The sequence below is a fragment of the Bactrocera tryoni genome, chromosome 3 (genome assembly GCF_016617805.1).
Source record: "Bactrocera tryoni isolate S06 chromosome 3, CSIRO_BtryS06_freeze2, whole genome shotgun sequence".
In the NCBI taxonomy this organism is placed as follows: domain Eukaryota; kingdom Metazoa; phylum Arthropoda; class Insecta; order Diptera; family Tephritidae; genus Bactrocera; species Bactrocera tryoni.
In genome coordinates this window covers 84,777,175-84,794,515 of record NC_052501.1, presented here as the reverse complement: position 1 = coordinate 84,794,515, position 17,341 = coordinate 84,777,175, and the positions used below count along the sequence as shown (strand labels likewise).

The following is a 17,341-nucleotide window of genomic DNA, read 5'->3' as shown; positions in this document are numbered from 1 at the left end:
ACTGCTTTAGCCATTTGGCCGACTCTGGCGGCAGTTGGCAGCGCCCAACGGCCTGTGAGTGTGCGCGTCGCAGTGAAATTGAAACCACTCGATCGCGTAGGAAACGGCGGAGAGCGCAAGAGCGCAAACTATGTGGGCATATGTCGGTATGTATGTAGGCCATTGGAAAAGAAGCTGCGACTAAATTGCGAATGTTGACTTAAAACAAAATTAATTTCGAGTGGAGGTTAGGTAAATGATGCTGCAATGCGGCACGGATGAATGTGATACGCCTGTAAGCGGCTCTATGTCGCTGTGCAGCAATTATTTCTGCCATTCCTGCGCGAGCTCAAGTGGCCGGCCATACAATATCCTTTCAGGTGGCCAATATTAAATGCTGCATTTTCAAAATATATACAAACATTTGTTGTTGTTGTGTTTGGTAAGTTGTATTTCGGTGCGGCTAAGCATTTATTTTGTTTAATAGCTATTATTCTAACTCTCTTGCGACATTCTTCGCTAGATTTACGACTTTTGTAATGTAAGACGCCTCCGATGATTATCTCAGCTTCGATTTGTACTCATCCGCTTTGGTCTTCCAGAGTATTAATTTTCTTCATTTTAATTGCGCATTACGACTCTGCGTTTGCAATGCTTGCTTTTGTCGAGAACGGGTCCACTAATGGCCAAAGCATTTATTGCTTTGCACGAAGTTTTTTGCAATTTTTTGCCTTTGATATTGATTACAAATAATCATTAAACGATACGCGTGTAATCGGTAATGAAATTTTAACTATATTTGTAGTTAGTAGCAGTCGTGGGGTACTAGTGGTTTGAAATCCGTTTCTGAACGACCTCAAGCAATCGAAAAACTACCAGACCACCCGTCTAATCTTCGTTGCGAACCTGCTCCTAGCGAATGCGATGACTGTTTCTTTGATAACTGGAGATACATCGTCTTGTCTTCGTACACAATCAGACCATCGCTTCCTTATCCTGTCTGAAAAAAGCAGAACTAACGGCGCGGTTGTCTCTTGTTTTCAAACAGCTTGAAGAAGTCCGTACCGATCCTGACGCAGCCTTTGTCAGTTTACACAGCCGTATTAGTTCCATGTCGATCTTCTATCGATCTACTTCCATGTTGATCTTCTTTTCACAGCTCTTTTCCAAGATTTGGCGCATGCTCTGGCTGATAGCACATTTTCCAGGTCTAAAACCACACTGATAAAGACCAATCAGTTTCTTAACGATGGGCTTCAGTCTTTCGCACACTGTGATCGATAGGATCTAGAGATATGATAGGACTAGTCATATATTTGGCATACGGATAATCCGACTTGCCTCAATCGATTTAACATATCACGCTAATCATATAATTACTTTATAAATTCTGCGACGCTTCCTTTGGGAGTTTCGCTCCAGTGATGGCGTTTTTTCGGGAGCTTGTTTACACAATAAAGAGTAGTGCTCGTCAGTTAATGAAGCTAAAAGAAATAAAAAACTATTCGAATGAATTTTGATCAAAGAAGTGAAGTCTTTGAAAATATGAGTTATATCCACATCATTGCAAAAGGAGTCCTGAAGCTACGGTTCGCCCGAGAGAAAATACGTTACCTGAAAGAATTCTAAGTGGCTAAAGGCAGAAAGGGCGACATACACTTTTTACAATAAAAGAGCAAGTACGGTAAACTTATGTATGTGAAACCAGTTACAGACTCGGCTAAGTATCATCATGTCTGGTACTAAGAAACGACTAACGATGATTTGAACGACCCAGTTAATTATATTGAAATTATAAGGCCACTAAGGATAAGAGCACGGTTAGACGCTGTGCGGTTGGATCTTATTGATTTTTTATACCCTGAACAACGTACACACAAGTATATTAAGTTTGCTACAATGTTTATAACATCCGGAAGGAAACGAGTCGATTTAGCCATGTCCAAGTCTCTGTCCGTCTAATCGATTGTCCGTCTGGCTGCGTGAATATATATACGCGAACTAGTTGTTCAGTTTTTTTCATTGGGTGTGTTTTTTACGTGGCGGGTTCCAAACCCAACATACAACCCTAGGGAGAGATGTTTAACCTTCTCACTTTAGCTCGCTTTCAAACGGATGTTTCTTGGCTGCCGAGGAGGATTCTTGGTCTAAGACCGGAAGCCAAGAGCTGCTTAAGTCATGTGTAAAATAATCGTTTCTGGCCACTCTCAAGAGAATTGCGCTCAGAGAACTTTCCTCTTTTGGGTGAACTTCTACACATTTCGGCTATAGCCGCGTTAGAGGTGTCTACGCCAATAAAGAAGAAGCCGTTCAGTGTTGAGATATCAAATTAAAAATTTTGCAGACCTTCTGCTCCTCCTGCTCAATTGTCGGAATCGCTGATATCGGACCACTTTAGCATAGCATAGCGAATCATTTGTATTTGTGAAGGGTATTATAGCTTAACTGAAATTAATATAATATTTATTCTTGTTGTTTTTTATTTTAAAATGAAATTTTTGTGCACCCTGTATTACTCCAGCCTCTTATCAGAAAGTGTCGATCTTATAATATATGGTATACTCGCATTAATTAGAGTTGACGTACGCTATGGAGCATTGTACTACTTCGAAGCTAGAGAATTTGCTGATGTCATATATATTTACAGTTAATGCACTCACATGTACACGCCTCAGATACATACATAAGGGCGAGTGCGTTGGTTTAGACTTGAAACCCGTTCCGCTGTGAAATCAAACTGATTTCTTTCTTTGGCGAATTTCGGCCGCGTACCGGCTAAGGGAGCCAAAAGTGTTATTTGATATGTTAAAAGCAACAAATGAGACGCGAAAACGGAATCAACAAAAAAAACACACACACAAAATGCAATGAATTTTAGCACTGCGGTGTTGTTGTTGTCCATATGATACAATAACGATGACAAAAACGATTTCACAACCGCTTAAAGATGTGAGACGGCTGGCCGACAATAAAGGAGAAAAAAAAAACGAACAAGAAATGGATCTTGGCAGCGGTAAGGCCGCTTGTTTGCTGGCTAGTAGCGGCAGCCAGCTTGGCCCTGCCACATGTCAACTCGCAAGCGATCGAATTAGTAATTGAAATTGGAATATTTCACACTTACTTGCACAGTTTATCTGCAGAAACACACACACACGCACACATACATGCGCAATCGAGCTGCCGTGCACCGGTGTGCAGTTTTTTTCTCGCCACCAAACACCGTTCGGCGTGGAAGTGCGATATCAAATTTGATACTTGGCTGCACTGAAGCGCATGATTGAAGGCATCGCCTGACACTCCAACAGCGCGCCGCTGTTTTGATGAGCCCCATGCAGCAGCAACACGGTTCGCACACGCGGCCAACCGGTGCAAAGTACCGCCAGACCAAGACCAAGCGAAAGACAACAAATAAGTGCAATTAAAATAAGACTTGGACATTGCTGGCAAGGTGTTCGATAAGCATTTTTGCGTGTGTATGTGTGGTGCTTGGTACAGAAAGCACCATTGCTGGTGTTGTGGCTCACAACATTTGTATCTTTCGATCTGCGGTGCCACCAGTTGCCAGCAATACTGCAATCGCACCAAAGCAGATGCAAATTGCGCACATCAAGGAAATCAATACTGGACAACAGCCAGCGATAAGAATGTGGAAATTAAGAAGAAATCGCAAAGGGTGGATCGGGTCGCAAGTGCTAACTGTTGTTATGAGGAGTGCACGGGGCAAGTTTACCGTAATTCTTTGTTATCGAGCGCTGGAAATGCTGAAATGGTAATGATGATGGTGTCACTTGGCAATGAAATGTTGAAAATGTCATTTAATATGTATGTAATGCAAATATACATACATACATATAGTATATATCACGTGTATTCATGCGAATGGGTAGCTTTAATTGTATGCACCACACACTTATTTACATAAATTTGTGCTTCCATTCCCTCAATTTGATCATTCTTCTCTAAGGGTGTCGTGTTCGGCATGATTTTGTGGGTCTTTGCGGTCACAACTGTGTCCATAGCTTGGATTAAAATCGAATTTCGTAATGTGAACTTTTTCCTTAATTTGCAAATGTATAACATGTACATACTTACATACGTTTAAATGAGAATCACATCTGCAGATCGTAAGATAAAGCCGGATTACAGAAGGAAAAGCAAACCAAGAGAACGTTAATTTCGGCTGCAACGAAGCTATAACACCCTTCACAAGTGGGTTTTGTTATAGAAACTACCATGTATAACTGGAACAGAACAGAAACAGAAAGAGGAACAGAAACAACCTTTTTCCGCAGTAATCTATATATAGAAGACAGCTTCAAAGTAATGATTACAATTCAGTATTTCAGACTGAAATTTTGGGCATAAAAGAAGGTGAAAAGCAAGCTACTGCTCTAAACAGCAAGTTCATAAACGTTCTAGTAAACTCCCAAGCAGCAATTAATGCTATCCGTACTGCCAATATTAAGTCTCATTGCGTTAGGTTTTGCAAGCAGGTAATAACTAGAATTTTAGTGAAGAACTAGGTTGATATCATCTGGGTACCTAGTCGTATTTGAAATGAAAATGCAGACGAGCTACTCTGCAGGGGAGAGACATACATATCACATAAGCTACCCATGCCATTCAGCTCCTTCAAGGATTGTTTGAAGCAATGGACCCTAGAAAAACAGATGAGGTCTTGCAACACAAGCAAAACAGGCAAAGCACAATGTTACTTTTGAAAAGAATTGATGGTGAACAGACCAAAAAGTTTCTACTTGGCAAAAAGGAGCTTGGTAACATTGTTTGGGTCATCACAGGGCACCTATCCTTAAGATCCCATCTTCACAAAATATGAAAAGTGGATTTGGCGGAAAACAGAGCACATGCTGAAGTTGATGAAACGCTGGAACATTATTCAAGCAAATACACAGCCTTCAGTCGAATGAGCAGGGCTATATACCAAGCCTCCTAAGAGACATTCGCCAGCTGGGATGGAAGAGAATCAGGTTTTTTATCAAATCCACTGAGCTGCTGGATAAGACCTAAAATTATTGTGTCCCAGGAACTAATTATGGTCTAAATTCGGCCGCTGCGGTCCGGCGCCATGCACTTCCCTTTTCAATCAACCAACCATGTATAGTATATAATTAGATCTGTAAATGTAACCGGCCAACGGTATGCAGTTTCTGCTCCAGCTGCTGGTGCTGCTGTTGCCGCAAAGGAGGAAGAAGTCAAAAAGGAGTAAAAAGGAGACGAAGAGGGTTTCGGTCTCTTCAATTAAACAGCTCAACCCCCTTGGTTTGAGATAAATAACCTCCAAGCCGATTTAAGCTTACTTAATAAAAGAAAATAACTATCATGGAGATTTTGATCTTTATTTGGGATAGATTAGGTAGATCTTTGTCCTAATTTGGATTGGTCCGTTTAAGTTGCAGCTTTAAGTTATAAACGTCCTATTTAAAAAATTTGTTGCTCAGAAATTGGAGCATTGCCTTGGATAATAATCTGTATCAAATTGTGTGAAGATATCCTCTAAAATAAAAAGTATTTCATACAATGACTTGAGTTTGATCCGTTCCGTTAAGGTTGTAGGACTGCTGTATGATATGGTAGTCTGATAGCGGTGGTTCCGACGAAACCCATTCCCACGACAGTCGGGTCTAAGTAATCGGAACGGAACCGTAATTTTATCCGACCAAGGACTGTCAAATGGGCGCCTTTCCTCGAATTCAGGAATGTTTTCTGCCGCTACAAAAACGAATGAGCAGTTTTGGGGAGCATGCACAAAATTTAAGATCGATATCTTAAAAGTTAAGGGACAAGTTCGCATACGAGTATATACAGATAGACAGACACACGCAGAAGGGGATGGACATGGCAATATTTAGCTCGCCACGCAGATCAGTTATATATATACTTTGTCGGATCTGAGATATATACGTAATACAATTGTCCGTTTGCTCCGTAGGCTTCATTTGTGGTAATTGCTTTGCAGTGATCATTCTTTTGAGGTCTGCGAACCGGATTGTGTCGATGCACAGCAGAGCCGGAGAATAGGTTGCATGTGTAAGCAATTTGAAATCCAAGTCATGCGGTGAATCAGGCGATTGCAAGCTCGTGCGAATCTTCTTTGCACAGAGCTTTCGTATACAAAAAACTTCCTTTGATACTTAAAGGGTGTTGAATGTTGCAATCAAACTCTTTTCACAAGCATCCAAAATAATTTTGTGGAACTAATTTTGATCAGTTTAGACTTCATGTTATAATTTACCACTGCTTGGCGCCTAAAATTATGCTAATTACACATACAGCGCGTATTTATGTTTATATCTATTCCTATAATTTATCTTAAATTTCTTTTAGAAAGTTAGACGCTCAAATTCGTTAACTTGTCTTTTTCCTTGTTTGCAGGAATTCGCCGAGAACACCATGAACGAGCTGCTCGGCTGGTACGGGTTCGACGGTGTGGATCGCCTGGACTTGTCGACGAAAACCAGCCGCCTGCTGCAATCCGCGGCAGTTGCACAAGCGAACAATGCGGCGCTGACGGCTGCCAATAGCAACTGCGTCAACAACAACTCCAGCGCCAGTAACAGTGCACTGAGCCAACAACAACAGCGACATTGCATGGAGAAACGGCGTAGTCGCAGTCGTGCTGCCACGTTGCTGCAATTGCAACAGCAACAAAACGAACACTTGCGAAACATTAACAACAACAGCAACAGTAGTAATAGCAATGCGAACAACAAAAACAGCAGCAGCAGTCGAAAAATTACGCTCAGTTGTGGTGGCGGAAATTATCGCACCGGCAACCGAGCTAACGCCAGCGCTTTAGCTGGTATCAGTAGCGGTGGCGGCGCTGGTAGTGGTGGTGCCGGTGGCGGCGGTGAAAGCACAACATCCGACCACGATACGCGCAGTTCGCGTGAGGAGGATTCGAAGAGTCCGATTTCAGCTGGCAAAAATACAACTCTGGAGGAGAAAATCGGTGAGTAGCGACAGAGGTGCACAAGATGTGGGCGGTAATGTAACACCGACTCTATGGTATAACGTGGGCTTACTTGTATAGTAGCGTATAGGAGTGATTATGTGTTTTTGAAAGCATTGATTGTTTTCAAACTCCTTTTTTCTTGCGGATGAATGTGCGACGCGTCTCGATTACGCTGGCGAAAAAATCCTTTACTCTTCCGCTCTCTGTTAATGAGCGATTCGCTTAGCAGAAACTGAAGTAAAGTTTTAATTCTAACGGAGTTGGCTGTATTTCTCAATAACACAGTTGTATAAGTTTTGCAGTGGCAACTCTATTTTATGAGTTAGAAGATCCGACCGAATGTAAGTTCAATAAAGGATTTCAGCTCTAAAGTCTCTAGGTCTTCTCTTTTAACTCAAGTTTTATATGGTCTCCGGTTCTTCTACTTCTTTTTTCGTAGAGACCGCTTACTCGGTTATAGTCGAGTTTTCCACAGCGCGCCAGTCCTTCTCCCTTTTCGACGTCCGTTGCTGTTGTTTCCTTTTCATTGGGAGTGTTTTTTTAACTGACCGGTTCCGAACCCCAACCCTTGTGAGTAGGTTCTACAAAGACTTAAAGTACCAGAATCTGATGCTGCTTTATTAGCTATGCGTTGCTTACAGTAGACTGTCTGCGTTCTCCATTAAAATTGAGGCTTCTCTTCGTATATAAAGAGCTCCAACGAGCTGCTTTACTAATAAATCCAACACAGACAGCTTATAGGTATTATTATCCAAAAAATAACGATATATATACATATCTACCAATCAATTGTTCTGTTACACAAATCATCGTCTGAACATGAAAATGTTTTTACAAATACATACATACACACGCATATGAGCTGAGTGGCAAGTATTCAAATTGGAATCGAAAAAGAAGCTTTGCAAACATCATAACGAGAAAACTATCAGGTTTGGGTCTGTTAAACACATATGTCAGTGTGTATGTTCTTTTGGATGTGGCAAGTAGTTGCAAATTTGAGTTCAGCTCTGACGGTTGTTTGCGGAAGCGCCTGTCTGGTATGCTTAACTTAACCAAAAGTAACTAAACAACAACAAATTTGCACATAAATATGTATATAAACAACGGCACTTCCTTCCTTTCACACCGCCTTTCGGCCACTTTGATGCCGAACTCATGAGAGACCAAGCCCTTCCATACAAACTCATGGCAGCCCAAACCCTCATACACACACGCATGCAAGTGGGTATCGCCCGCTCCTTTGCCGACGCTAGAAGCCGTGCGTCGAGTTCATAGTTTTCATTTTGAGTGGTGTAAAATTTCAAATTTTGCATTTTTAATGATTTCATCCGATTTTTGCTTTTCACAAATTCATTCTTCTGCCTCGAAAGCAAAAACAGAATGCAACAACAAAAGAAGTGGGTAGTCAAGTTGCAAATAGTTTTATACACGTCTCATGTTCGCTGCCAAATACGCTCGCCCTGCTGCTCCGCAGCATAAATGATAATTACGATCCTTTGCTCGTCGCTAGACTTGCATTATTTCGAAGTAATTAAAAGGAAAGCTCGCATACTTCGAACGCTTTCACCTCAAATTGATTATGTGCGCAAAAATGTATGAATACCGTTATCTCATTACACCTTTTTTTGTTTTTCAGACCTGCTGAACTGTTGTTGGTGCCGTCGTCCTGTGCCCGAGAATGCGCCCGAGTTTCTCACCACCACCGATGGGCCGCGTTACTGCTCCGAATCGTGCTTCACGCAATCACGACGCGCCTCCTTTAAGAAAGCCAAAACTTGTGATTGGTGTAAGCACGTGCGCCATGCCATCAGTTATGTGGATTTCCAGGATGGTGCTTCGCAATTGCAGTTTTGCTCGGATAAATGTCTGAATCAGTATAAAATGCAGATTTTCTGCAAGGAGACACAAGCGCATCTGGACATGAATCCACATCTGCGTGAACAAGGTCTGGAAGCTGTGGCGTCCGGTAATGGCGCTGGTCTCATAACGCCCGACTTGTGGCTGCGAAATTGTCGTAGTCGTTCGGCATCGCCAGCTTCGACAATATCCGTTTCGCCAGGCCCACAAAGTGCCGCCGTGATTACACCGCAAAATGTTGGCATAGCCACTGGCTCTTCATCTTCACCAGCTTCTTCGGCAGCCTCAAATGTGGGGCACTCTACGGTGCCACCACATAAGCCCATGATCTCGGTGGCGCCAGTCTCGAAACTCATGTCGAAGAGCGTCGGCATGTTGAGCTCTGCAACGATGCCAACATCGAATCGCGTCTCACCGAAACACAATCGCAAAAAGCGACCATTGCGCTCCAGTTTGAGTGGCAACGCCAACGCACACGCCGATTTAACTTCCTCCTGCATGAAGGGAAATCATTTGACACGTGAGGGTAGTAGTTTGAGTGGCTCAGTCGCTACTAATGCATCGAGTATGATAGGCAAGGGTAAATCAATGTTGAGCGGCAGCGGAAACAACAGTTTGCGTTCAAGTCCAGGCGTTCATTTGCCAGTGGCTGGTGCGAGTGGAAGTTGCGGAAAGACAGGTGCATCTGTGTTAAATCAATTTGCGGGTTCAAGCGTACAGGATCTCCATATGAGTGTGCCACCACTGTCGCCAATGATGGAGCAACAAAGCCCGTCCCATGTGCTGCCGTCACATCCGTTAAGTAGCGCGCGTTGCGGTACAAATATACCACCGGCATTTTTCGCCACGACTACCGGCGGTCAACCGCCTAACAATGCTGGACCACATCAACAAATACCACACGGCGCGTACCCGCCACATCCGCCACCCTTTCTATCAAATCCTGGTGCGCCCGCAGCGCCTGGTTTACTGCCACGTTTCTTCGGCGCCGGCGGTTTTCCTGCATTTCCGCTGCCCCCGCATGTTGTGCAAACGCCGCCTGATATGATGGGTGGTTTAGGGCTTGGCGCCTTGCTGGGTGCGCCTCCGCCGGTTACAGTGATGGTGCCATATCCCATAGTTATACCGCTACCTATACCCATACCGGTACCACTGCCAGTGATGGACTTTTACAAAGCTTACATGACCCCCGAAGAGCGCAGCAAACTAAAAGAAAAGGAAGCAAATGAAGCCAAGAAAGATGCGTTAAGGTCAAATACTGCGGATGAGGAGGCAGACGCTGAGGCTAGATTGGAAAATAGTGATTGCGAACAAAAAATTGAAGTTGGCGAAGAAACCGTCAACGAAGAGCCGTTAGATTTTACTAAAACAAAGAACTGTATGCAGGCGCAACATATTGAGCACCAAAATGAAGAAACCGCTTTGCATTCGGTTAAAGAAGCCGCATCCAGTCTTAAACGCGCTTTGTCCGACGAACACTTGACAACGACGACGTCATTATCACCGGCAACACCAGTGACCCCAACGACCAACACAACCACCACCACCGCCGTAACACCTTCGCCAGACCGTTCTCCCTGCTCGCCAGCCACGTCTTGCAAGGCCACACATTGCATTGTACGTTCAGACGAATCGGGCGCTATCAGACGGGAACTAAGCGCAGACATAGATGAAGCTAGTGGTGCTATAGGCGATTGTGACGATGCTAAACAAAAATTACCGAAATTTAAGATAACGCGACTCCAAACGAAGCGCACACTCATACAAACCAAAGAATCACCCAGCACGCCCACCACTTCGGCGGCGGAATGCAGCCGACCATTACGAAAGCGGAAACGCATAATCGATTGCGATTTTCAAAAGTTAGCTCTCAAAGAGTTGACGTCAGCGGACGGCGATGGCGAAGAAAACGCCGATCTGCATAGTGAGGAAGCCGATCCGAAGACGACAGGAATCAGTTTATCAACAATAGCGTGCAATAATAATACTAAAACCCAAAGCAAAAAGTAGGGTTATGTTTTAAATATAAAAATAATTTTAGAATTCAATAAGTTCAAACTTAATTTGGCTAAGAAAATAGCTTAAGTAAATATTGTTAGTGCTTAGTATATAATATAAGAGTTTAAACGTATACTCTAATAAAAATATCACACATTTCAAGGGGGGTATAAAAATCGCTTGATACCTGGTTAAGTAGCTTCAAGCCAATATTTCGTTCTACTGTGAATTTAGCATAGCGAACCAAATAATGCTTTTGACACATTTTGGGTTACTTAATTATTTTAAGTTAAATGTATAATTAAACACATCTTGAATTAATAAAAGAGTTCAATTTTTACATATTCTTGTTGAACGCACAGTAACATTTGTTTTATTGTTTTTGTTGTATTTGTAATTTGAATGGAAGTTTTTGACATACAGTTCTAAACCGGATATTCATCGCAGTACTTACCCTTTTCTTATTCTGAAGGCTTGCGGCCAACAGTTCACAATAGTGGTGAGCACAACAAATTTTTAATGGGAGGGTTTTCTGCTTTGATTATAAACTTATGAATTATAAGAAAATAATAAATTACAAAATAATAATAATAATAATTTGGTATTCTGGTACGAAATCTATACAACAATTGCAATATTATAACTAATTTATTAATTTTTTGAAAGGTTCAAGCAGTATGGCCACACTCGCTTGTCAATTGGAAATGTCATACCACTTTATGGCAAAGCGCAAAAATTGTGAAATTTGCGTCTGAAAATTTCCGCTGGCTTTTAAACAATTGAAGTTGCTAATATATTTGATTAAAACAAATTATTTCTCTAATATGAGCGAAGAAGTAAATTCTGAAGACGTGCTGCGCATATTGGTGGCAACTGACAATCACTTGGGCTATGCAGAGAAAAACGCGGTGCGCGGTAAGTATTTTGATTTTGAAAAGTCGGGAATTAAAAAAAAACTGCTTCGCTACTCTTAGGAGACGATAGCTTCGTAACTTTTGAGGAAATACTTCAACTGGCTGTGCAGGAAGATGTTGACTTCATTTTACTCGGCGGCGATTTATTTCATGATGCAGTTCCCAGCCAGAATACACTGCACAAGTAAGTTATAAGCTATTTAATGCATATTTGCATGTTTATTTAATATTTTCAATATTTAGCTGCATGAAATTACTACGGCGTTACACATTTGGTGACAAACCGATTAGCATTGAAATGCTTAGTGATCAGTCGGTGAATTTTCACAATGCCACCAATGAGACGGTCAACTACGAGGATCCAAATCTTAATATAGCTATACCAGTATTTTCCATACATGGCAATCATGATGATCCCAGCGGCTTTGGCCAACTTAGTTCGCTTGATTTACTCTCGACAACTGGTTTAATAAATTATTTTGGACGCTGGACCGATCTCACAAAAGTTACTATTAGTCCATTACTTTTGCGCAAAGGTGAAACACAATTGGCACTATATGGACTGAGTCATATACACGATGCACGTTTGCGACGGCTATTTGAGGATTTTAAAGTCAATATTGCGTGTCCGGGACCCGAGGAAGGAGAATGGTTTCACTTGATGGTTTTGCATCAGAATCATGCTGATCGCGGTCCAAAAAGTAATATTCCAGAAGAATTGCTACCTGATTTTTTGCATTTGGTTATTTGGGGTCATGAACACGATTGCCATATAAATCCTAATTTTAATGCGACACGTAACTTTTACGTTAGTCAACCGGGATCATCTGTTGCTACTTCGCTAGCTGAGGGTGAAGCGCTAAAGAAATATGTAGGTTTATTGGAAATACATAAAACGCGTTTCCAAATGAAACCGTTACCATTACAAACCGTACGTCCGTTTGTTTTCGATTCGGTCGATTTGTCTCAAATGACGGAAGAACTAAAGTTAGACGAAGGTGATGTACAAAATAAGGTTATGGCTATGGCAAAGGAGCGCGTTCAAAATATGATAACAAAAGCAAAGGAGCAATTCACCGGGCATCCAAAACAACCGCAATTGCCGCTTATACGTCTGCGAATACTCTTTTCAAATGAGGAGCAAATGTTTAATGCGATACGCTTCGGTCAGTCGTACAATGAACAGGTAATACGCAAAAGTTGAAAAAAATAAAATAAAAAAATTGAAATAACTTCGGGCAATCCTAGGTAGCTAATCCAGCAGATATGATACATTTCAAAAAAGTAATAAAGCGATCTAAGGGCGAAAATTCAGAATATGACAACGAAGCTTTGCGTAGCGCCTTAGATAACATTCAAGTGGTAAGTTGGCTTTGAAATGTAATAGTGGGTATATAGAACTGTATACGTTTTATCCCTAGGATGTGGGTAGTGAAATGAAAATCGAGAATTTCATTGAGCGATATTTTCAAGAAATTCCAGCCAAACGCCGTTTAAAAATTCTATCACCACAAATCTTGGCAGAAATGTGCAATCGTATCGTAGAGAAGGGAGATGTAACCGCGGCTGACGGTATTATGAAGTACTTATTTGCGCAGCCGTTCTCTTTAAATCCATTTTGTACATATATTATTATTTTCTTCCCTAAAGACACTGTAAAGAAAGAGCTTTGGAGCACCTGTTGGAGACCCTACCAGCTGATGACGAAATCGAAGAATCGTTAGAGGTCTTCAATTCACAATTATCTCTCGACGATGTACTAAAAAGTTTGGATAAAACCGACTCAAAAGTGAAAGCAAATACAAGTAGCTTTTCCTCAACCTCTACACTTAGCAAGAGCAGGCAATCTACGCAAGTGAAGAGCAAGTCGACTGCTTTAAACACCAATAATAGCGACAGTGATGATGAACCATTCGCAAAGAAAATGCCTAAACAGCAATCAAAAGTATCGAAGAACTTCTTCTTGGACGACAGTGACGATAGCGATTTAGAAGCTGCACCTCAGCCTACTAAAGGTACAAAAGCCGCACGTGGAAGAAAAACAACGAAAGCTGAGGCTACCACAAAAACAACTGCTGGCCGGGGGCGCGGTAGGGGACGTGGGCGAAGTGCTGCGGCGGCGCCAACACGTTCCACACGACAAGCTTTGGATGTATCGGTAAACTCCACGGTAAGCCAATCTCATCTGTTTGTATAATTAAAATAAGGACTAAATATTTCGTGTGTATTGTAGCGTTCCTCACTATTGGAGTCTTTGGCGAATGCGCGTGCAAAGCGTGGCACCAAAGATGCACACGTTATCGATATTTCCGACTCGGAGTAATTTGCTTTATTTCCTCATTATTTATTGTCAGTGCACAAGCAAAACGAATTACTTTGAAGTATAACTTGTCTTTGATTAAATTGTCACTTCGTTAAGCTTTACCTTATTGCTCTGGTTCTTTGTTATTTTCCGACCAAAGGACCATAGCAAAATGTATCAAATCTTGTTTTCTTCTCTACTTTTATATTTGAAATAAACTATTGGACTTTATTTAATATAATTGGTTTTTCTCTCATTTCAAGTAATATTTTGTTATGAAAATTTGTTTTTTTTCCTTTTTAAATATTTACCCATAACATTAGTGCCTACTTTATGGTGTTGTCAGGTTTTTGTGAAATAAGTTCCAAACTTTAAAAACTATATACAGTAAGTACTAATGAATGAAAATGTGTGTGCATAGGTTGTGAAATGTTTACACCGTCTGGTGCTCTAATGGCCTTGAAAATATATATAGTTCATAGCATCTTCTTTCACTCAGTTGTATAAATCCCATAGAGCAACCTGCCCATCGGTGCCTGCGGACGCCATAATGCGCGCATTCCACATCGACACTTTCCCTTCTGAATATGCAATATCCATAATGCCGCCCCCGCCGGCAGTTTTATGTTCAGTCAACACCGCAAGTGGGCGTAAACTTTTCCAAGAGAAGATTCGCACACGACCATCCCAACCTCCGCTCGCAAATACTTTCTGATCATCTCGTATGCGTATGCAGTTAATGCCGGAATTTTTTATGGTGATATCGTTGGCTCTTTGCAATTGCATCGATTGTCGTTGATACGTAATGGCCGTGAGTTTGTCATCTGCGGATTTAAATTACAAAATGCGAATAATGTTTGAAGTGAATAAACGTCGCTTTCTAAAATTAAACTCACTTGGTCCTCCAACAATGCCCCGATTAGTTTGTGCATCGTAATCGATTGCCATTGGTTCGGGATCCAACTGTAACAAATCTATAATGACGCCGGAACTTAAATCCCATGTCAGAAAATGACCGGATTCATAGCCGGCGAGAAGGAATAACTGTGAAGCACTTTCGAATGGTTTGAAACAAGATACGCTGCCCAATTTCGGTAATTGCGGATCGTCTGGCACAAGCATCTGCGATGGGGCAGCAACATCATCATTCACATGCAGCACACCAATTGAATTTTCATCACAAGGATAGAAGAGTAGCGGCCCACCGCTGCCTTCAGGCGGTGTATACAAAGCAGTACGACAGAATGCATTGAAATTGGCTTCGATGGTGCGTTCACGCACATATCCACTGTTCGACATTGTCCACAAAGTAACTGTGCCACCTTTTTCCTGCGTAATCAGCGTGTCGTCGGTGTGGTGAAGACTAGTTATGGGCTGTTGGCCAACTTCAAAATGCAATGCGGAACGATTTGTCTGTAATTGTACATATTTTAGGTTATTTCAAAATTCATTAGTATTTGGTTAGTTTTTGGGTACACCTGCAAGTCCCACAAGAAGACGCTACCCTTAAGGGTGCCGGCCAACAAACGATCGCAGTGATGAAAGCAAATGGAATTCACCGGTCCCATCTCCGGGCAGCGCAGCGTAAAAACTGGATCAGGCGGCAAAACGGCCATGGCGTTGCAAACAATTTGCCTTTAAACCAGTATGGAAAGAAATCAAATTATGCACTTTTGCAGTTGAAACATTTAGCAATTATCTTGTGTTATCACAATTGTCTTAAAACGCAATTCAATTTGCTGGAAAAACTTAACATCAATATCAAAATATTAAAAACACGCCCAGCTGGCAAACGACAGAACAACAGCAAATTGTCAACGAAACCGCCTGATATAGAATGAGGTTTGGCGTAATTAAATAAAAACAGAAAGTGAGCACAAAGCAAAATCGCAACAAAAACAAATGCGAGCAAAGCGAAAAATGGTGAAATTTTATTAATTCTTGACTAAGCTGGCAACACTCCGGTGCAATTGGTGGCTTTTTTTGACAATATTACGGAATTTGTGGAGTTTGACGGAAATGGCGGAGCTAAAGTAACGTTATTCGTGTCAGCTTTCAAAATGGCGTTTTTGCAAGAAAGTGAATTGGAAGTGAATCGCAAAATAAATTCTGTGCAGTTTCAGTTCGTAATAATATATTAATTTGAAATGTGAAAATACTTTTTTGTGTGCATTCTATGTGAATTTAGTGTGATGAAGTTACAAAATCATGTGCTCATGTGTTTGCAAAGGAAGAGAGAGGAAACTGTTGTGCGTTCACATTACGGCTTCCTGAGCTTCCTGGGCTTTACAAAGCGTTGGTTATGGTTATGTGAATATTGCATGTAGCAGAATGCGTGGTGTTTGCAAAGCTTTGAATGGGAATATATGAATATTGCAAGTTACCGCAGAATTTGTGGTGAGTTAATTTTTCATGCATTTCATTCCACTCTTATTTTAAGTATTGCATATGGTAAGCATACACACATGCACATACTTACATATGTAAATTTTTTCATGTTTTGCGAAAGACTGCTTAGGCTCTCAATTTTTTAGTCAGCATCAATTAAACATGTGCTGAGATACTTTAAAATATGTTTGTAATTTGGTTTGAATGAGATTTAAACAAATTTTTGATATTCTGTCTTTGTATTAGTGTTATGCTTTTGTTAAGTTGTTTGGATGAAAGATGATGATTAATAATCAAAAAGGCAAAGTGGACTTATGCATTCTATTGAATTTATGGACAAAATTTATGATACTAATATTTAAATGATGAATATATTAAGAAAATTTTATTAGTTTTGAGATTTTAGTAAGGGCAGTCATGATTTCATGGCAATCCATAAATACTCTTAAGTTGAAAGTAAAGGTTGAACGAATACAATGAAATAAAATGATATTTTTAGTTTCAACTCATGGATTCTTTTATAAAAGCTGGATAAGGAATAAACATGAATAAAAAATATCACATAAATTAAATGTTCTACGGTTGATTCGGGACAACATTATTTGCACAGTGCTATTAATGAAGTAATACTTCAATTCCTGAGTAGTGTAAAATAAGAAGATTGCTGATCAAAGTTCGAAAATAGTATTTGTTTGCTTTTTTCAAATGCAATTAGTTGATTTTGTAGAAAGAAGAAGTATATTGCTCTACCGTGTCCTGAAATTCTTAATAAAATATAAATAAAATGCCGCCAAATATTTTTTTCTCCGACTACTATTATGAATCCACTACTGTAGGACACTACAGCCACTAACAAGAATGAATTACGTCCGCCCGAACTACCGCCTAGTTACGAAAAAAAACTTTATTCAACAATTTTTGCCACAT

General features: G+C 40.9%; 3 protein-coding genes and 1 long non-coding RNA gene across 4 annotated transcripts in view; 2 read left to right on the top strand and 2 right to left on the bottom strand.

Moving 5' to 3' along the window:
• LOC120772943 (sine oculis-binding protein homolog A) overlaps nucleotides 1-11,004 on the top strand; it is a 35,496-nt gene extending 24,492 nt beyond the window's left edge. Inside the window, exons 3-4 of the mRNA XM_040101845.1 lie at nucleotides 6,373-6,949; nucleotides 8,592-11,004. Of these exons, the coding sequence (XP_039957779.1) occupies nucleotides 6,373-6,949; nucleotides 8,592-10,822 (2,808 nt within the window). The 3' untranslated portion in view covers nucleotides 10,823-11,004. The remainder of the gene's footprint in view (nucleotides 1-6,372; nucleotides 6,950-8,591) is intronic.
• The window catches only part of LOC120772948, a 41,723-nt gene extending 30,562 nt beyond the window's left edge, over nucleotides 1-11,161 (bottom strand). The window contains exon 1 of the long non-coding RNA XR_005705110.1: nucleotides 10,998-11,161. This is a non-coding gene — a long non-coding RNA (uncharacterized LOC120772948). The remainder of the gene's footprint in view (nucleotides 1-10,997) is intronic.
• A 375-nt stretch (nucleotides 11,162-11,536) lies between these two features.
• LOC120771179 (double-strand break repair protein MRE11) lies at nucleotides 11,537-14,264 on the top strand. The gene is made up of 7 exons (XM_040099070.1): nucleotides 11,537-11,725; nucleotides 11,785-11,908; nucleotides 11,968-12,910; nucleotides 12,973-13,086; nucleotides 13,146-13,306; nucleotides 13,375-13,894; nucleotides 13,958-14,264. The coding sequence occupies exons 1-7, from the start codon at nucleotides 11,635-11,637 to the stop codon at nucleotides 14,045-14,047; spliced, it is 2,043 nt and encodes a 680-aa protein (XP_039955004.1). The 5' UTR covers nucleotides 11,537-11,634; the 3' UTR covers nucleotides 14,048-14,264.
• LOC120771181 (guanine nucleotide-binding protein subunit beta-like protein 1) lies at nucleotides 14,252-15,859 on the bottom strand. Its single transcript, XM_040099071.1, has 3 exons — nucleotides 15,505-15,859; nucleotides 14,923-15,439; nucleotides 14,252-14,850 (listed from the first exon to the last, which is right to left on the bottom strand). Exons 1-3 carry the CDS (start codon nucleotides 15,640-15,642, stop codon nucleotides 14,522-14,524), a joined length of 984 nt encoding a protein of 327 aa, XP_039955005.1. The 5' UTR covers nucleotides 15,643-15,859; the 3' UTR covers nucleotides 14,252-14,521.
• Nucleotides 15,860-17,341: the final 1,482 nt, after the last annotated feature.